Source organism: Xyrauchen texanus, unplaced genomic scaffold (assembly GCF_025860055.1).
Source record: "Xyrauchen texanus isolate HMW12.3.18 unplaced genomic scaffold, RBS_HiC_50CHRs HiC_scaffold_408, whole genome shotgun sequence".
Taxonomy (NCBI): domain Eukaryota; kingdom Metazoa; phylum Chordata; class Actinopteri; order Cypriniformes; family Catostomidae; genus Xyrauchen; species Xyrauchen texanus.
The window spans coordinates 1-22,359 of record NW_026266376.1 but is presented as its reverse complement, the minus strand read 5'-3'; the positions used below and the strand labels follow the sequence as shown (position 1 = coordinate 22,359).

At 36.9% G+C, this 22,359-nt stretch overlaps 1 protein-coding gene across 1 annotated transcript; it reads right to left on the bottom strand.

Annotated features, from left to right (window-relative positions):
* Positions 1-304: 304 nt before the first annotated feature.
* Positions 305-17,916, bottom strand: LOC127642137 (putative lipid scramblase CLPTM1). The gene is made up of 14 exons (XM_052124846.1): positions 17,839-17,916; positions 14,834-14,961; positions 12,263-12,386; positions 10,823-10,981; positions 10,474-10,591; positions 9,726-9,811; positions 8,804-8,924; positions 8,470-8,714; positions 6,708-6,801; positions 6,424-6,614; positions 6,243-6,338; positions 6,001-6,136; positions 2,919-3,086; positions 305-2,453 (listed from the first exon to the last, which is right to left on the bottom strand). Exons 1-14 carry the CDS (start codon positions 17,890-17,892, stop codon positions 2,275-2,277), a joined length of 1,899 nt encoding a protein of 632 aa, XP_051980806.1. The 5' UTR covers positions 17,893-17,916; the 3' UTR covers positions 305-2,274.
* Positions 17,917-22,359: the final 4,443 nt, after the last annotated feature.

Below are 22,359 nucleotides of genomic sequence, written 5' to 3'. Positions count from 1 at the left end.
ACTGACAAATACACCACACTGGAAATAATCTAATTGATTTAAAACAAAAAGCTTATTTTGGTGAGGCAAGTGGCTTATTTCTCTTGTGAGATCTGGCAATGCTGCAAAACCTCTTAGCAGAGAGTACTGTCAATGTAAAAAGAAAGTTAACCGTCTTTTTATTTTGTTCTAACCAGTAACCATTTGGAAAGGAGGCTGCAGAACCTTTGAACTGGAACGAGAAAAAAACTAAACTAAACAAAAAACAAACAGTTTTTGGTCAGAACGAAACAAAATGAAAAACATTTTATTTTTAGTCCCCGCCTCAAATGTCTGGCCATCATTCACTTGCAATGAGATATTCATCTAAAAATCTTCATTTGCATTTTGCAGGTGAGTAAATGATGACAACAATTTTTGGGGTGAATTACATCTTTGTTGAAATTAACATTAAACAAGACTAATACATGCTGTAAAAGTATTGTTCATTGTTAGTTCATGTTAACTAATGGAACATTATTGTAAAGCGTTACCAAACACTTAGTTTGTCACAAGCTCATTTGCTCTCTTTAGCTTCACCTAAATAGATTTATTATGCTACATCTATTAGCATTTACAATGTTGTAGTGGTTTATTATGATTAAGTTATTGTCTTATTATATGATACAGCTGGTGAAAAGGCTCAACACACCAGAGAATTTGAGAATAAAATTATTATATGTATCTTCCAAAACTCTACCAAGATTTGAAATCTGTTGATAATGGATAACAGTGCAAAGTAATCCTCTATACATCTGAGGCTCCAAATTGTCCTGGTATGCATAGAAAATAACGTGTTTCCCCTTTGCCCATAGTTTGATCTTCTTTAACCCATGTTCATGATTCTTTAACCATGTTCATTGTAAAACATGCAAAATATCTAAATAATTCAGTCTGCCTCAGACAAATCGAACTAATGGCAATGGTTCTCATACAATGCCACTATACTAATGAAATGTGCTTCTAGAAAATAATGCAGAGCTTTTCTTCTGCTCAGTCACATTGCTCAAATGTAAATGAATAATGTAGACCATAAATATTTAAATATGAACAAAAGATGCAGTGCCAGAACTTTCTGCACAGGCAAAAGAGATACATGCTAAACAATAGGGCAGAATACGCATTACATACGTTTAACACTTTCTCATTATTTGAAGTTTTTACTTTTTGAAATCTTTGCATGATCATTTTCATTTGATATATTTCATGTTTTCTTTTTTTGTATGGGAGTCTGTCAAAAGCAGATAAGACAAAATAACAAAGACAACTCTTAACAGATTCTGCTTTAAACTGCACTTATGCTTTACTAGAAACATGAGTGATCAAATTTTGAACGTAACAAAATAAAAGCCCAATCAATTCAGAATTACGGCACCAAAAAAAAAAAAAAAGGACCAGGCATTTTGTCTCAAGCATTCTTGGACTGTGCCGTCTCGAGCCGACTTGGACACATGGTGGTCCAGCTTTGGAGTGTGAATGTAATGAAACAAGTTCTCAGTAAGAGGACTGGCACTTGAGCTATTGCTAGACATGTTGATGTTAGCACAATTTCAGTTTTACAAGCTGGGATACAAAAGAAAACTCAGGTTCTTAGAAACAAGAAAAATCATGATCATGGTTATTAATAATATTAATATATAATCATATATTAATTCCTACAAGGCTGTTATTTTTTTCTTTTCAAATCTGAAACATCAATTGTTTTAAAAACGTGGAAAGTCTGTCTCGCATGGGTAGCGTTTGAACAGAATTGGCTAGTCTTTCCAGGCCTCTTCTGTCCTACACTACGGTTTCCTGGTACCTCTTCACACATGGAATGAAAATGAACTTAGTACACAGGATCAGAACAGCGAGGCTCAATTTGGCCTCTTTTCCTTTCTCTTGTACTGTATAAAAAATTATATATGTACTGCAATCGCTCTATTCACTCCAGCCAATATGATTAATTACAGTCCACCTAAACCTTCAAATTATTAGTGTTACCAACCCCAAAATATACAATACAGTACATCACATTTTACTTCACTTTGACTGCAAAAATATGGGAGATTGAAAAAAATTATTTCACGAAGTCTACATTAAATAGAATTATTTTTTTCCCATGGATTGCACACGGAGGAACTTTTTTTCCTGCAGTCTTCAACGTAATACCATTAATCCAGTTCCTTCCCTGACAATTAAACATGAACTCAGCCTTGAAGATGCTTGAATACACCTTCGCAAGACTGGAGGGTAAGGGTGGGGATTAAAAAGGGGTTAATCGTTCTTCTTCTCCCCCTCTGATTTATCTGTGATGGCAGCGACTGCGTCGTCAATTGCTGGCTGGTCTGAGCTGTCCTTGTTTCGGTCAACTCCGCTGGTTCCAAACTCATTGACACGGTTGGGATCCACTCTGTAAATCCAGCGCTGGTACAGATAGATGAAGAACACCACATCTATGGAGAGAAGACCAAAACATCATCTCGGAAAATAAACAGTTACAGCTAAATGTACAACTGAACTTCCTGAAAGAAATACTAGTGCTTGCAAGGCAGCAAAATAAATTTTTAAGCAATCAAAAACTTGTCAAACCAAATAGATGGTGGTTCAGAATGCAAATATTAAGACATCAGCATTGTTGGAAACATTTTGAATGCAGACCATTATCACTCAAGTCAATGGCTATTTTATATGAAGCTGGTTGGGGTTTAGAAAAAACAGGAATGTTTGAGGAATACTTATACAGTGCAGCCTTGCACGCTCTGTATAATGTACAGACATCAAGTACTCAATGTAACATTGAACAGCATCTATTTCGCTCCTATAATTCAAAGCAGGCATTCCAAATTCACAGGATAGATGACAACCAAAATGTTAAATAAATGTAATCACTATTTTGAGAGAAAAGTAGGGAAACACACCATCTCTGAGACAACCTATTCTGTACATCATTGGCATCTTGATGACGAAGGCAAACAAGTCATCTATAAAGGTATTCAGGGCCTTGTAGGTGAGCATCCTCCAGGGAAGATGGGCTACTGACTTCATCTTGTAGTTAATGAAGAGCTGTGGTGTCATGGTGATGAAACCTTTAGGAAATATGATACATGTACATTTAAAACATGCCAGACCACATAGTATTTTTCAAGGAGAACATTTGGTTTATTTATTTTTAGCGCTATGACAGAAACAAGGCTATACACATGGTGAGAACCTTGTATATACAATTAGATCATGTCTATTTTTAAAGTTCAAGAGAAGATTATTGGTTATAATAGGATTTACTTCATATAGCTTATTGTTTTAACATTCGTCCCATTCCATCTGCCACTTGTTAGAGATATGAGTTTAGTAAGGGTTTTAGGCCTATGGGTGGAATACTACACTGAGTTTTTCTAGAGTAAGGACTTCTTTAGCGGTGATGTCTGCTTTCTCATTTCCCGACAGTCCAATATGACCTGGGATCCAGCAGAAAAAGATACTGAAGTTTTCTTTCTGTCTTTTATTTTCTTTATAGAACAAATAAAAAAGTTAGTACACACTACTTGTAAAAATCATTTGCTTTCTGCACAAACACATTTACTGAAGGAAGTGTTTTGCTTAAGTAACTTAGTTCAGATTTTGAAAAACAAAGGAGAGTAATGATGACAGAAATGTACATTTTGTGTAGGGATGTCCCAATTCTGGTATCGGAATTGGGTCTGATACCACACATAAAAAATGCTCCGATACTGAAAACCAATACCATCTGACATCCGAATGCATTTCCATAAACATTCAACGCACAAATTAAAATCACGTAATGTCCTAGTGAGATTATATAACTGCAAAGGCTGCGATTTAACGAGATATACACTGATGAACCAAAACATTGACCACTCACAGGTGAAGCAAATAACATTGATCATCTCCTAACAAGGCCACATGTCAAGGTAGATTAGGTGGTAAGCAAACAATCGGTTCTCGTAGTCAACGTGTTGAATGAAGGACAAATGTGCAGGAGTGACTTTGCCAAGGTCAAATGACATGGTCAAAGAATCGCTGAAACAGCAAGGCTTGTGGGGTGCTCCCAGTCAGCACACTGCTGGGAAACACTGGATCCGGCCATTCATGTGGATGCCAATTTGACACATGCCACCTACCTAAACATCGTTGCAGACCAGGAACACTCCTTCATGGCAATCGTATTTCCTGATGGCAGGGACCTTGTTCAGCAGGATAATGTGCACTGCCACACCACGCATTGTTTGGGAATTGTTTGAGGAACACGATGAAGAGTTCTGGAACCAAGATATTAGCAGCAAATCCCACAGATGCTCAATCTGATTGAGATCTGGGGAATTTAGAGGCCGGGGCATCTGTGGGATATGCTTGACCAACAGGTCCAATCCACAGCTTACACAACTTAAAAGACTTGAAGGATCTGCTGCTAATATCTTGGTGCCAGATAGCACAGGGCACCTTCAGAAGACTTATAGAGTCCATGGCTCAGCAAGTCAGCACTGTTTTGGCGGCAAACAGAGGACCAACAGCATATTGGGAAGATGGTCAATGTTTTGGCTCATCAATGTGTGTGCTGCGAGCTTCAAAGTGAATGTGTGGAGCTCATTGACTCATACGCAGAAAAAAACATCATGAGCGTCACATGCTCTGTTTGTAGCAGATGACAGTAAGCAAAGCGCTAATACTATGTACTACATATTTATTTAATTAAAATAGCAGCATTTTGCAGTTTAATAATAACATTGGGTCACATAACGACCTGCTTTTCTGAAGGTGAGAAGCTATCATCTAAAACACAAAGAAACGTAAAGGACAACTCCAAAATGAAAGCTTCTGCCAAAATAAAAGCTCCAGTTAAATGGGAAAAAGTATGACAGAAATATATCACTACTGTATAGTTATGTAATATTCACTGTAATACTACCACTACTTCTACCACCTATAATAATAATAAAACAATAGTAATTGTATTATATTCAAGCAACATCGCACATCTGCGATGCTCTGTTGTACAGCAGTTTTTTTGACAAAAATAATTCCAATGTTGTATTTTGGATTGTGCGATTGTTCCGTATAAAAGCATTTAATTTGATAAAAAACAAATACACTTATGTTGAAAATCAATCAACATTTGATTATCTTTTTAATTTATTTAGACACTTTTTGCTTCTCTCTCCCCTTTTCTCCCCAATTTGGAATGTCCAATTCTCAATCCGGGTGGCAGAGGACGAATCTCGGTTGCCTCCACATCTGAGACCGTCAATCCACACATCTAACACGTGGCTTGCTGAGCGCGTTACCACAGAGACATATTGCTTTTGGAGGCTTCACGATATTCTCTGCCGCATTCACGCACAACTCACCACGAGCCCCGCTGAGGGTGAACCACATTATAGCGACTTCGAGGTGGTTATCCCATATGACTTTACCCTCCCTAACCAATTTGATTGCTTTAGTGACCTGGCTGGAGTCACTCAACACACCCTGGATTCGAACTCGTGACTCAAGAGATGGTAGTCAGCATCTTTACTTGCTGAGCTACCCAGGCCCCAATTTAGACACCATTTTACCACCAGACATAATTTTGGGTGAACAACCATTATACCAAAGTAATATTAGCATTTTTCAAGGGAATTGTAACTCTGAACCTCATGACCCCATATAAATATGGCAACAACTTAATCCAAAGAAACTGAAAAATCCATCAAGTATTAATGTGTTGCCATGCATCCATGCCCTTTAGTCTAACATCTAGATTTCACACGTGACACAGCATGTAATTGTGGACATTGCTCTTCTTAGTGTTTATGTTTACTGTAGAAAATCCTTTAAAGGGCTTTCCCCCAAGGGGTGAAAAATGGAATTCCCCCTTACACTTTTTCCTCAAGCATTTCTGTTCAACGTTTCCAATTTGAAGTCGATAAGCATTTTTGCAAACATTAGCAATGCAATCGAATGCAGCCATAATAAACTGAAGATATGAAGTGAACCAACACTTACCAAAGGTTAACAAGAACCCATAGAGCATACCAAGTACCCATGAGTACCAGCCTTTGTGCTCCACATATAATAAGCTATAAACTGCATAGCACCCAAAGAGAGGGTACAACAGCCAGGACAGATACTTAAAGGCCATCTGGAAAACAGACAGAGATTAGTCACTTAAAAGTATGGGGAATTTCAACTGGTGACAACTTTTCAATAAACTGCATGTACTAACTAGCACATGAAAATCTACTTACATCATCATAGATTTTAGTTGAAGACTCCACATATGTGGACTTGTCTTTGAATATCAACCGTGGGAAAATTCCAGCAATCCTGTTCTCTCTGTCCAACTAGGAAAGGAGAAAAGTTAAAATCATACCAGCCATTTACAGTAATTGACAGATGTCACTCAAAATGCTAGCCAGCATCTCTCACCCTGACATCCATAACTTTGGTAATCTTCCAGAAGTCGATGAGCAGTCCGATAAATACGCTGACCTGCACGACAAAGTTGGTCTCATTGTCCAGGATATACAACAGCACTACCAGAGACTGGAACACCCCAAATATGATGGAGCGCACGGAGAGCCCCTCAAGAGATTGACGACTGTTCCAGAACTGGATATCTGCAGAAAAAAAAGCAGATGGTGAAATGGGCCACAAAACTCGGACACTAGCAGAACAATCTTAAATTTCTAAACAAGTATTTTATTATTTACCATTCTTGAAGGCCAAGAACTCAAAAATGCTGTGGACGATGGAAACAACGATTGTCAGGCCAAGGAGATATGGATTGGTCTCAAGTAAAGCTACCTGTTGAGAGAAACAATGAAATTAACCCACCGATCAAGCACACCAAGACTGATTTATGGTAATATTATTCTGCAAGAATGCTCAGAAAGCCTCCATACATTCATTAGGGATGCATGATATATTGGTGACCATATCAGCATAGGTCGATATTCGCAATTCCTTGTAATCATCAGCCGATAATGGAAGCAGGTTGTTTTTTACTATTGTAATAGAATAGATTTATAATGGCCATAGAGTCTATTATTGACTATAACATGAATACAAATTATCTTGTAATCTGTATTGGCCAGAATTTCTTTATCAGTAAATCCCTTAAATTTATGAAAACATGAAGACTACTATGATAACTTAATAACATTTATAAGTAATTTAAAATAAAATAAAATTGTCATGTATGAAAACAAAAATCAAAACAACATCCAAATTTTTTTTAGACTCTACAGCCTTCAACTTATGAAATAACAGAAACTAAGATCTAAAACCACTGATAAACATATGTGACAATTTTTTTTTTCACAGGAACCACTTCACTGCAATCATTAGATTCCAACCGATAGTGGATTTTGCAAATACCGATAACTAAATGTGGTCAGAATAGGCAGATTTTTAAAATCAATTTACAGAATGTAACATTTTTAATCTTTCCATACTACGATGGGCACAGGTCGAGGCTAAAAGAGTCCAAAATTAACTAAAATCTAGATTCAGTCTATTGTAATGACAGAGAATTAACTCCTTATGGAGTTAAAATGCTCCATATATAATTTAATGCTTTTATAGTCTATATTTACCAGATTGAGGATTTAATATAATCAGAAGGTGATTTTTTTATTTTATATATAATTCACAAGAAATTTGGAGGCTTGATGTATGTGCAGGGCATGTTTCTATATAATAAAATGTTCCTCTGCATACTATTGTCATGGGAGTCAGATGGTAGGTAGCTGTGCAGTATGTAAACCTCACTCCCTTGGGCTCAAGAGGCACACTAGTGACTGATAGCCTTTAGCCTCCTCGTTAGCATTCGCTTCCCATGCCGGTTCGAGTCCTGTTCAGAGGGGGTTGATCAGGACCGGTTACAGTGGTGCCGTGACCCGGATGGGAGTGAGGTTAAGGGGGCTGAGTGTAACGTGAGCCAGCTTGTAGGTAGTTGTGCAGTGTGTAAACCTAACTCCCCAGGCCTCAAGAGGCGCGCACCAGCGACTGATGCTAGAGGCTGTAGCCTTTAGCCTCGTCATTAGCTAGCCCGCCTCCCATGCTGGAGTTCCCGTTTCAAATCCCGTTCGGAGCGGGTGAAGCAGGACCGGTTACAATCTCGCTTCAATTTAGAACACTTGATTTATCTAAATCAAAATAACAAAATATGCATTGAATTGAGGATAAAAATATGGATGAATATTATCAGTGATGAAATATTTAGATATAACAAATCCCCAAAAAGTGTCAGTGATTGTTTTTATTTCACTGCTAGATGCTGCTGTTATACTGTAGGAATAAAAACAATCAGCAACTATCTGCATGATTTTTGCCAATAACCAATAGTTTTAAAAAGCAACTATAGTCACAGAGTAATCAGTAAAACTGATATATCGGTCTACCTCTAGTAATCATCTTTATAAACTGATTTATCAATGTTATAAATTGGAGATGTTCCATTCCGATGCAGACCTTAACAGAATCTTGGTCCTCATCTGACTGCTCGTAAGTGTCCTCTCCCAGGAAATTCCAGGGTGAGCGAGCGTTCTGAGCAGCATACAGCTGCCAGCGCCACAATGAGAGGGGACAGTAGATGAGTCGCAGTGGCAGAATCTGCAAGGTGTCATTTATGGGGTAGTAGTCCTTCTGTAGGTTCCAGTAGTCATTGAAATACACAATAGGGTAGTAGTCTCCACTCACTGCATCAAACTTCACATCTGAGAGAAACAGATGATGGTTAACCAAGTAAATTATCACTTGATTTTAGATGGGCTGTGAAAATGTGGTCAGTATGTCAGGGACTTACGCTGGTCCAGGGGAGGGGGGACGGAGCCTTTCACCCAAGCTGTGTGATCATCCACTATGTTGATGGTGAGGTTGGGATGCCAATGAGATATGATCTCCACAGGCCCGTGACTCTCTGCCCGCTTGGAACACACAAATAAACCATAACTTCAGAATCAAACAAGCTTCTTGCAACAGGGCATCTACACTCTAGAGAAGGGGTTTTCAAACTCTTAGACAGTAAGACCTGACAAAATTTGAGATGGCGGCCTTTTACGACACATTGTCTGACATTGGGATGTTTTAACGGTCAAAACAACAATAATTACCAGCTAACAAAAACACTGGAGTGCAGACAATTGAATTGCCGAACACCACAGCTATTTTTATTGCAAGGATAAAATAACAAGGTATTCCTGTAACTGTGCTATCCAATTTGATTCCTCCAACTTCTGAATTGTTTTTCCCTTGCTATACCACACCTACAAAGGCAGAATATTTGTAAAAATGAACAGGACGGTCTATAAAGCTGAAAATATTTGGTATTATTCACTTTCATCTATACAATCCATTTTTATTGTATTTATCTTTTACTTTGTGATTTTAATTGCCGAGCCCCTCCAGTTTTAAAACTACAGCACTAGATTTAATGCTGCAAATCCATTGATTTCACTGGGAAAGTTGCAAATAGAGGAAAAACAAATGTGGTGATGTTAATGTGATGCTTAATCAACAAATGAATGACATGACAGATTGGAATTTCAAAAAGGTGGGTCCAAGTTGGGTTTTCAGAAATCCAATTCACTGTATTCCTGCTTGATTTCAAACAGACCCAGCTACTTCCACGCCCTTTAGTTTATGCATTTCTATCTGTTAAATTCTCGTTCAGAACTTTCTTTAGTGTGTAGATTACATGCAGAACATAGATGTTGATCAAAACTTACCTTGATCATTTCTGGATCGGCTTCAGTCTCTCCTGTCAATAAGTTCTTGGTCTTGAGGAACTTTCTCCGCTTGTACTTGTTAAGCACTGTTGAAGAGGAAGAAAGTAAAGGCCGTTTTATACTTCTGCATCAAACCCATGCCATAGGATTCGCTTACTGTCCTTAGCATTGTTTGTATTTATAGTTGTGTTTGCGAGGCGTTGTGCGAGTACACAGCTAAACAGCTAATTATTAATTTTATATATAAGCAAAAGCAATGTAATTTGTGGATTTGAAAGTATTTATTAAATTATTGTCAAAAACGAGATCAAAGTATGCGAACATGTAAAGATTAGGTACATATTATTTATCATACATGTTGCCTGCATTGCATTGATGCTCCAGAGTCCAAATAAAATAGTGATATGCTGAATAGTTCTTAAAATCATTTGGGGAAAATGCAATGCTACCTCGGATACCTCAAACAGCCGTGGTCCGCGTGGACACAAATCGTAGTTACTTATTTGGAGAGATGCACATCAGGCTACGGCATAGGCTATGCCATAACTGCCGTAGCTACGCGTAGACTACGGTGTATGTTTGACGCAGATGTATAAATAGGCCTTAAGAATATGCTCAAGTCTTTTGTGCGGGTTCACCCATTTACTGAAAATGTTTTATTACAGGCCTTCTGACCACCCAAACATGTGACAAACAAAAACATGAGTGTCAGAGAATGCAACATGACCAACATGAAGAGCAAACTCACTTCGAGTGGCATAAACAGTGGATAGCCTGCGGTACTGTCCCTTGCGTTTGGGGTCTGGGTGGAAACCGCTCTTGGTGAAGTAAATGTGGATATATATAGAACCGTTCTGCTTCAAACTCTATTTCACAGAGAAAGAGAAGAGGTTAGCAGTAGTCCCTCAACACAAGGATTAGATTATCATTGAAAACACACACACACACACACACACACACACACACACACACACACACACACACACACACAACGGTTCTTTTAAACCAATCAGGACTATGTGTAACGTCTGTGTTTCAGACCTTTAGCCCAGCTAATGCGCATACACATTGTTTTGGAAAAAGCATTCAAGTCCCACCTCAGAGAGGCTCAATTCTTTGTAATGCTCAAAGCAGCCATCCCCTGAGTCTCCTGTGGTCCAGTCGCCATACACCAGATCTGGCTGGAACCAGAATAGGGCTTCTGTGTCGTTGAAATCTGTAAATATCTCATTCTCAGAGAGATATATATATAGATCCTGTGAACAGACAGGCAAAGGGGAAATTCACATTATCAGTGCTTACTAGCAGGCACCAACACTAGGGTTTGCTCATGTGGTAGATTAGATATCCCATTTAGAATATTTAGAGTGAACTGTAGATGTAAGATAAAAGTGTGAGAGCATAATAAAGGTTTGCATATGTGAGACAACTGAAATATTTCAGAGCCATATTATTTTTATATAGCAATTATGCAATTAGCAGATGCCTTTATCCAATGGCACTTTTCCACTGCACGTTACAGATCGACTCACTTTACTTTAATAAGCTTGCTTTTCCATTGCAGTTTAGTGCCACCTCAATGTAGGTGGGATTATAGGCTGATCATCATAGTTGCGCCGGCTCTACTGCCGTGAGATCATCTTAAACGCGACAGAAACATTACTGACCATAAAAAATAATATGACCGCTAGCTGTTAGCTACTAGCTCATTGTGCTGCTTAAAGCAGTTGTTGCATGGTGATTTTACACAAGTGTAACAGTTAAATTGGCCTGGTTGTTTTAGAAGCAAGATTTCCAGTAGCTGTTCAACTAAATAAAGTGAAGCTTTCAAGCAGAATATAGAGTTAACGTAACAAAATGTACCATCCTCTATCATGGCTGCGTCCAAGGCACTCTCCCTCCCATTGCTCGCCAGTCTAGATAGCATTCATTTGGTCGAACCACTTCCACTTTTCCTTGATGGTTCTGAAGTTTTTTTACTTTTCCCTACACTGTTGGTAGGTCCGGTGTTAGCCGCAGCCAACAGCTGAGACACTTCCTGCAAGGCTTTTCCGTTTCACTCGTCACTAATGAGTGGACCGTCTGCACCTCGTTTATTGACCATGGCGTGGTTTTGCGCACAGCCATTTCTTTTTTCTCAAGTCGTGTGAACATATTATACTGTGATCGCTGTTGCTACTTTAAAACTAGCAGGTGGTATCGGAAAATCGGTGATGCTGGTAGTGACTATTCTCTCTGACCAATCAGTGATCTGCTGGATTTTGACATCACATTTAGTATGTAACCTCGGCTGTGACCTTGGCCGTCGCTCTACAAGTTGAGCATTGTAAGAATTCTAGAATGACTTTTGTAAACATGTTGTCACACCCTAAACTGCGCTCTGTATTTCACCATGTGACTCAAAGATTGCAACAAGTTGAGAAAACAGACCAGATCACACATTTTGGTGACTGTACCTTCTTTAAAGACCAGACCATAAAAGAAAGATAATCGTAATTCAGATCATAGTTAAATTTATGTTAGTGGGTTATTGTTACCATAAGGGTGTCTTTGGGGAAGAGGTTGCGGCTTGGCACTCGTGGAGCTCCAGCAGGTGTGCTGGGATCTGGAGTTGATGGACCTCTGCGGAACCAGCTGCTTATAGCCCAGATGATAAAAATCCTGAATACACAAAGATGAGAACAGATTTGAATGAATGAACTTTCAAAGCACTTTATAGCACTTTTCTGACACTACATTCCAAGCGATTTACTCAGTGAACAGGGGACTCCCCTCAACCACCACCAGTGTGCAGCATCCACCTGGATTTACATTAGACGTCAATACAACAGTCTTAAAGTCTCCATCAAATGGCTTGACGAGTGAAGTTTTCAATCAAAACATTTAAAATTCGCATATCCACTAAATGTTCGTTTAGATGGCTGCGAAGCCACTTGAAATGTACTAAAAGCCACAGAACATCAATTTTGATTTCATGGGCCACTTAAAGCATCATAATCCCCAAACTCACAATGTAACACTGTTTCCCTTATAGTATCAAATATGACACAAGTAGAAAACAACATTAAGACATAAAATCAGTCTATATCAGTTCACCTCAAATATCTGGGGGAATAAAACACAGCAATTCTAAGATTTTCTAGATTGCTATGTTGCAGAAGTATGCATAAGTAACCCTTGACATTAAAGCACAGTTCAGTGAAACTCACCTCACGAGAACATCTGCTGGGTACAGCGTTGATGTAATGAATTACTGTAATTAAATGACTTTTTCATTGAAAAAAATTATTACTCTTAATTTTTCAGTAATTTAATTATTTACTTCTGATCTAATTGTGTTAAATACTGTATAGACTACATAACATTCGTTTATAAAACAATAGTGAATTTAAAATTTCAAAATTGAATGTCTAATGTGGAAAGAAATTGGTACTTTTATTCACCAAAGTGGCATTCAATTGATCACAATGTTTAGTCAGGACATTAATAACGTGAAAAATTACTATTACAATTTGAAATAAAATGTTCAGAACTTCTTAAACTACTTCAAAGAGTTCTCATTTAAAAATCCTTCACGTACAGCAATGACAACTTTGCAGATCCTTGACATTCTAGCTGTCAGTTTGTCCAGATACTCAGGTGGCATTTCACCCCACACTTCCTGTAGCACTTGCCATAGATGTGGCTGTCTTGTTGGGCACTTCTCACACACCTTACAGTCTAGCTGATCCCACAAAAGCTCAATGAGGTTTAGATACATAACACTCTTTTCCAATTATCTGTTGTCCAATTTCTGTGTTTCTTTGCCCACTCAAACCTTTTCTTTTTGTCTTCTGTTTCAAAAGTGGCTTTTTCTTTGCAATTCTTCCCATAAGGCCTGCACCCCTGAGTCTTCTCTTTACTGTTGTACATGAAACTGGTGTTGAATGGGTAGAATTCAATGAAGCTGTCAGCGGAGGACGTTGATGTAAAACTGGAGACATTGATGTACTTATCCTTTTGTTTAACTGGAGCTGGGCCTTGTCTTTGAAGACTGTAGTGTACACCCTTGTATGAAATCTTCCATTTTTGGGCAATTTCAAGCATTGTATAGCCTTCATCCCTCAAAACAATGATTGACTGATGAGTTTCTAGAGAAAGCTGTTCTTTTTGTTGCAGCTTTTGACCTAATATTGACCTTAAGACATGCCAGTCTATTGCATACTTTGGCAACTCGAAAACAAACACAAAGACGATGATGTTAAGCTTCATTTAACAAACCAAATAGCTTCCAGCTGTGATATAATGGCAAGTGATTTTCTAGTACTAAATTAGCATGATTACTCAAGGATATGGTGTTAAGGCTGCTGGAAATGGAGCCTGTCTAGATTTGATCAAAAATAACTTTTTTTTTTTCCAAATAGTGATGGTGCTGTTTATTACATCAGTAATGTCCTGACTATACTTTGTGATCAGTTGATGATTTAAAGAAACTATTTCCTTCCGAAACAGCAAAATCTGTAAATTTCTTAATTTAAAAAAATCATACTTTTGGCCACAAGTGTATGTTTTCTAATTTAATGCTGTCCCCTTAAATTCTTTGGCCAATTCATGAATAATTAATTTTATATGATTTATTTGAAAGAATTAATAAACTGTTTCATGCCTATCCTTGTATTTTTCAATCTGGTTGAGGTTTTTAGAAAGTAATAAGTAACAAGTAATGCATTGCTTTTCAGTGAGAGTAATTAGAAAAGTAATCTAATTACACTGTTGATGATGTAATTTATAGTTTGTAATTAATAAGTTTTTTAGAGCAACACTGGCTGGATATTACAACTCTCTGGGCTAAAGCTAGGGATGCTACAATATCAAAACTATTTGGCAATCCATGTTAACAGTTTGCCACCACAGAAAACACTGCATTAATATTACCAAATTAAACCATATTGCGTTGAAAAACAATGGTCATGCAGCAATATGATCTGATGGACGGGTGCCATCCACATTGAGTTATCATGATTTTTAAAATGGACAAAAACTAACCACCACTGTCAAATAACTGGAGGGCAGGAATTCTTGAAACACATATAAGGACACTGGACAAACAAACAGTGTGGTGTACTCACCTGAAGAGAACACCTTTAATCACCTGCCAAGCATTGGGCTGCTGTTGTTGTTGTTGTTGTTGGGGGTCCTGGGCAACTGCACCCATCTGAGCCACCTGACCTGAGGCAGCTGCTCCATTACTGCTCACCTGCACAGAACATTTATTGGTACACAAAATTCATATGGTGGAACCCTTGTTCATTGCCATTGTACCCTTGACAGGATGATATTTCCAAACTATCTTCAAAGAATGTGTATGTTCATTTTAGATGAAGTATGGGTTACACAATTAGTAACTAACCAACCCATCAGGAAAAAAGAAGCCCAAATATTATAACCATCTTTACATAGTAATTTTTATTTGTATACTTAATTAAATCTTTACTCAACTATATAGGAATGGGACAATATGGTTCTCACACTTTGGTTTTATGTAAGATATGAGGTGCAAGATTCGCTACTATCTCAATTCGAGATACAGATATTATAACACTTAAAGTGTATGGCAGAAAAAAAAATTTCTGTTTTAAATGTCTGCACAAAACGCAAATGATAATCTCTCAGAGAATAATGTGAATAATGTGTATTAAGTGAACAATCTAAATATTCAAAATTCAAATACGAATCTCACACACAGCCTACTTTTCTCTATAATAAAAGATCCCAAACAAATAAACCTTCAAAAATTATTATATTCATGCTGATCAGGTGCAGGATAAGCAATATAACTGAACATTGTGTAAAAATGACAATTCTACATTCTATCAATTAATATTAGATCATAACATTGAATATATTATATATAATAATTATATGAGCCGTCACTGTTTAATTATTCCGTTTACATTGAGCTTACATTCATTTGTATAACAAGTGCTAAAATAGTACCATCTTTTTAAGAGTTCAACAAGTGTCTTTCAGCTCAGAGAACATAAACGAGAGAAGAGTTGCATGGTTTCTTTACTGCATCCGTGCTATGTGTGATTAAGAACAAAAGATATTAAAAGGCACATTATTCAATGAAAGTGGAGTGCCAGGGTCTTTTCTTTGATGGATAACACTCTACATGTAAGAAATCTTCACTTTTAATTTCCATAAACAAAAGGCCATTTTCCAGGTATTCCAGTACTTACATTTCTAAAAGCTAAATTGAAGCACTTCTAAGACATTGTGCGAACCCTGTTAAAAGTGTAGGAAAAAAGTGACAGGAGATTTTAATGTTTGAAAGGCCATTTAGTTTATGATCACATGGACAGTCTTGCAAATTTTGAAATATCAAATTTATGGTTCATTGTTTATTTTGGTTTGTGAAATTTCAAAAATCTATATATTGTCCTATCCCTATGAATATACAATTACAAATATTCCCAACATCCCTATATGACATGCAAGGGCTTGGTAGGACGCCAACCAAAAAAAAAAATGTTTTATAGTCTTGCCAAGAAAGGCAACTGAAAAGTCTATGACAAGGTCTGACCATCAGTAACTCAAATGAAAACAAAATGTGACCAGTTTCAACAACTAACCAGAAAAGGCTATTATGCTGAAAATATATTTTTCACAAGACCATGAGGCAACTATTGCCTCTTATACAGGTCTGAACAGGCAGCTTAGCTTTCTCCTAGTTTTGTATTCCCATCGCTCCTGTTCCTTTTGTTGCTGATTGGGTACAAGCAATTTGCGTGGGATAATAATTAGATCTGCACACTGCTGAAGAGGGTAAATAACAAACAGAAATATTTTTAACGTCTGGGAAAGCATGGAATTGCTTCTGTCTGGATTTAGGTCATAAATCCAGACAGAAGGATTTATGCACCCTATGCACCCAAATGATGGCTTCAAATCCATTTTAGTTTTCTGATGGCATGGTTGATGTTGACCTTATTAGATGATGATGATGATGATGATAAGGACTGTCTAGAAGAGGAAGACCCCAAACCGGGACTAACTTTGATTTAACAAGACTACATCCACCGGACCACTTTTTTTCATTCTTGGGAAGCTTGAAGACAAAGTGAACAACAATAATAAAAATTCAGAGTAACTGTTATCCTTTTGTTTACATTTAACAGCTCAAATGTGTTTGGGGGAAAAAAAGGTTACTTACTCGGAGCAATTGTTATGATGCATTACAACTATTTGTTCTTCATAACACATGTAATAAGTAACCATGGAGATATAATCCAGATAAGTGGAGCTAACCTTGCTATCAGGGCTAATTAATCCAATAGCAGGCTAATAGTAAACCAATGTTTCTCATTTCTAATCTTTAAGCATCTGTTTTCCAGCAGATGCTAAGTCCAACTAGAATGAAACGCATATAAATTATATCATTAAAGTTTTCATATTCCTTTAGAAATTAAATCAGAACAATGGCTAGAATTAGATCTCCAGGAACAAGACTGATCACCCCTAGCTGACAGCACAACATAAGCTATAAAAATTAAACAACTAAACACCACAACTGTTCCTCAATGGCACAAGTGTAAGGATTCCACAATATTCTCCCATCTTTAAACTGCTTTGACATGTGACGCTATGAGCCAAGCAGCGTGAGCCAATATCCCAGTGACATCAGCTCATAAAACTACATTGAAATAACATAGTGAGCTGCCCACCTAGACAGCGTTTCAGGGCATCAAAGATCCTTTCGATCGTGATGATGCCCAAAAATCATGTTACGGTTGCAGACTTCCCAACACAACCTGTGTGAGAGATTGAATTAATTAAATGACATTAATTGAGCGAAGTTCAATCATCATGTTCGGACTTTCAAAAATGGGAAGTTCCTATAAAAATAAGCCAGGCTATCCGATGGACCCCACCATGACTTCAGGCAGTATTTCTCCCCCACTGCATGCTGAATTAAAGGGGTCACCTGACCCAGACCGGCAATCTAGTTTGCTTCTTATAAAACAACCAAGAAATAATTAATCACTCACCTGATCGCGATAGATATATGTGGGCTGTTTTTTTTTGCCACGTCGATCTGGTGTCTACAATTCATAAATCAGGTTATTCTTACCTCTCCGTTGCTGACGGACGACTGCTGTACTGCTTGAGTCTCCTGCGCCGCCATCTTCACTGTCTCTATCGCACACTGTATGAGGTGGTTGCTTTCTGAACTCTCGCGATATTTCATGTCTGATCAATACGAATGGGATTCTCGCTGAACTCAACGCGATGTTTCAAACGAAGTTTCTGCTCCTGAATACTGATTAAAATATTACCTCAAACTGCATGTATTTATAAAGGAGCTGTCCCAGTATGTCGATGCTTTAAACATTATTTTAAGTCCTAAATCCGGAAACGTGTCTTATCTTTACGACCAATATTTAAGCAATAAGGCATGAGAAGCCATGGTAAATGGTGACTAAGCGTGACTATACACAATATGGCACAGCCTCGAGTGCCTTATTGCTTTTATAAAACGGTTACCACAGATAAATAAATATTAAGGACACAAATGTTCATTAAAATGTAAAACTTTTTAAGTAAAATAATTAAATGTCATCTCCACCAGACAATATAGTTTCTTGCAGTAAACTGTAAACAGAGTATTGATAAGCAACAAGAATAACGGTCAGTTATGGGTGATGTGGAGTGATAAATAGAAGTTCCGTGAAGAGGTCAGAGCTGTGTTTTATCATGAATAAAGCACGGTTGTTGACCAATCAGCATCCAGGACTGGAACTATCCCTTTTGTAAGGTTACATGCAAAATAACCCTGCTTACATTTTTATTTTGTCATTAATTTTGTGTTGTGTCTGAGCAGTTTCTGATTTCAAAGGCAAAAATGTTTTAATGGGGATTAAAGTGAAAAAAAAAAAGTCATGTAATGTAACTGTCCTGAGACAATAAAAATTAAATAAGCAGTGAAACAATTGCATTTTAAAATATTAATAGCCTACTTAAAAAAGTTTGTCCACTAAATCAAAGTCATGTGGTGTAAACAACATGTAGGTGGAACTTTTTGTTGTTTATGTTGACAAAAACCATACAAAAGACCACTTTAGACCCTCAAGACTGTGTGAGAGTTTTTATTATTATTAAATATCCAATCTTAACATTATTATGAAAAGGCATATTTTGTTCAGGTCATGTGGTGTAGCCCTGAAAAAACTTCTTGATATGGTTGAAAATGTTTTTTTCCTTGGAAAATGTGTTTGAAAACTTTTTCGAAATGTATTCAAGGAGCAAGAAAAGTATTTTAATACTACATTGATTGTTCCACTTCATTACATTTTGAAAGCCATATACAGTACAATATTTGGCTTAATTCATTTCCGAAAAACATTTATAATATTTTCTACAACAGTGTAGAAAATGGAATAAATATTTTTCAGAAATGTATTAAGCCAAATATTGTACTGTATATGGATTCATGGCTTATATTGGACACAAATATTACATTTCTACAATCTTGACACACGTGTTTTAAATTAGATTTTTTTAAAGATTTCTAATTTTTATCACCTCAGACAACCATATTTGTCAATTACCCTTATATGTTATAATATACTATATTTTCTTTTGAATTAGGCCTAAACCGTTATTATTATTCCATTATTTGATTACATATAGAATTGTGTTGTACACTCGGCCTCCAAATAAATATTTAAATTAATGATATATCAATAATATATTTAAATATCACCTTCCTGTGTGGAATGTACATTAGTTTCTTGTAAATGTTGTAAAATCAAATATTTATACCATGTTAGTGTTGTGGCATTGTAGAGCCACTAGATGACGCTAAACTAAAGAAAAGAGCTCTTAATAACTTACAGGGATAGTAACTTTTACTTACCCTCGTTGTTCCAAACCCGTTTGACTTAATTTCCTCCATAGAACACAAAAGGAGATGTTTTGCTCAATTTTAGTCTCAGTCACCTTTAACCTTTATTGTATCTTTTTCTGTACAATGAAAGTAAATGGTGGCTGAGGTTGTCAGACCCTTACATTGTGCCTTACATCTTCCTCCATGAAGGTAAGAAAGTCTCTCGTGTTTAGAACAACATAAGGGTGAGTAAATGATGAAAGAATTATCATTTTTGGGGGAACTATCCCTTTGCAGTATTTTTATTATTCATGGTGGATGGTAGCTTGACATCCTTAAAAGGATAGTTCACCCAAAATCAAAATGTTCTCATCATTTACTCACACTCATGCCATCCTAGATGTGTATGACTTTTATTTCTTCTGCTGAACAAAAACAAAGATTTTTAGAAGAATATCTCAGCTCTGTAGGTGCATACAATGCAAGTGAATTGTGACCAAAACTTTGAAAATCCAAAAGCACATAAAGGCAGCATAAAAGTAATCCATAAGCGCTCTTCTCTCCTATGAGTTCTTTTGTTGTATTTTTCGTGCATATCGCCACCTACTAGGCAGGGAGGAGAATTTACAATAAAAAAGGACTTAAATATTGATCGCTATACCCACACTTATCATATCGCTTCTGAAGACATGGATTTAACCACTGGATTCTTACTGATTACTTTTATGCTGACTTCATGTGCTTTTTCAAGCTTCAAATTTTGGCCACCATTCATTTGCATTGTATTGACTGCACTGAAAGTCACAAAGCAGTCGTGCACATGCATCAAACACCTTTGTATTAACTCATGGTCAAAAGAGTATACTTTGAAAGGCAGCACGGTTGACCAGGTACGAGCTGATCTGAACGCAGGAAATCGAAGGATTCCCCAGGCCTTTCGAAGGATCTGTTTCATAACAGGTTTTAAAATAAGATTATGAGTTACGACTTCACTAGGGAAATTTAGACATTACAATGATCTGAATAACACAAAGGAATAGAAGTTGACTAAAACAAAGGAAAGATGAACAACTGAATAAACAGTGAAGCACAGATGAATATAAATATAATAATGAAAGAATAAGAGATAAGACAATTTAGAAAACAATTGTACATTAAATACAGTATAGATTAATACAATAATAAATAATTTCTACACATACTATTTTTCTTAGCTTCACAATTCATGATGGATTTTATTAGGCTGTGGTCAGTGGATGTTTAAAATACATGTCAGAGGATTAATAGACTTAAATAGGTCAGTGGGGCTAACACGGTTGCATCTGATTTTGATTTTGCTGCAGAACACAAACACACTATACAATAACAGAGTCAAATGTCAGACAGTGCCAGGACAAGACAAAAGGTCAATAGCACTGTAATTAGGACAGTGGGCATAAATTAATGCTGCCTGAGATCTTCTTTTCTTTAAACTATATGGTTAAGTAGATCTTTCTTTGGCAGTATTTAAGGTTTCTAGCTGATCGGTGGTGCTGAATGCAGTTAGCATCTTGTGCTGACAGCAGGGAAGATAATGGTCACTCAGGGCAATGCCAGACCAAAATTAATACATACTGTCATTCTACTGAATCATTGAAACAAAAGTCTGACTCTGCCATCTATCAGAAATTGCTCTACAGGGAAACTGAATCTGCACTCTGCCTTTTCAGAGTTAGGACACAAAGATATAGATTGTAAGTGAAAAGTTATAGCCAATTTTACAACTTTGTTGCCATGACGACATAACACAGTAAAAAACTATGATTTAAACAACTTTACAGCTCAAATAATAGAGTGAGTTTTAACAGAAGTGCTTTTATAAAATTATAAGCTTCACATTTCTGCCTTTAAATCCTCCAAAAATTGGCCCCATTCACTTCCATTGTAAGTGCCTCACTTTAACCTTGATTTTTGCTTGTTTTAAAGAAAAGGAGGGTTGAGTCGAAATTAATATTTTTTGTAATCAACTTTATATCATAAATTCTGTCAACTGAGCTTAACTTGTATTTAACCTGGAATATTCCTTTAAGAGAGGGAAATGTGTCCCACATTGAAAATTCAAGTGTCCTACTTTACCAGTATTGATTGAAAAATGTGTATTCTTCTTCCCAGTTTTTTATGATTCTTAATTTTTGCTTTTGACTAAGGTAGGACATGTCCTAAGCTTTCTATAAAGGTATAATGTCAGGTCATGTGGCATTTTGATCATAATTAAAAGTGCTAGAAAAAGTAAACAATTCCAAAAGTGTCCCACAAAATTGGCCTGAATTTCACCTAAAATCTTGATGTTAAAAAAAAAAAAAGAAAAGTTAAATCAAAATAATAATTGACAATCTTTTTTTTTTTTTTTTATAATAATTGACAATCATATTTGTGCAATCAGAACTGACATACGTCATCTGAACAGTCGTCAAACAAATGTGAACATAACTGTTTTTAAGGGCGGGGCTAATGATTTTCATCCATTCACTGTAACCGCTGGGAGGAGCCGTTTACAGTGGCCGCTTTTGAGAAGAGTTTAATCCTCACCCTGTTACGCGGGATACTCGCTGATTTGTATAGTATATCGAGCAACCTAATGCTGTGGTTTAGTTTATAGATCTGGGAGTGTGCGCGCACACACATGGTTTGCTCGCTCGCGAGTAGACAGCGGATAGCAATGAAATTATTGGGCGGTGGACATAGAAAATGACCTTTTGTGAGAACGACGAGCGCTTGGATTTTCCG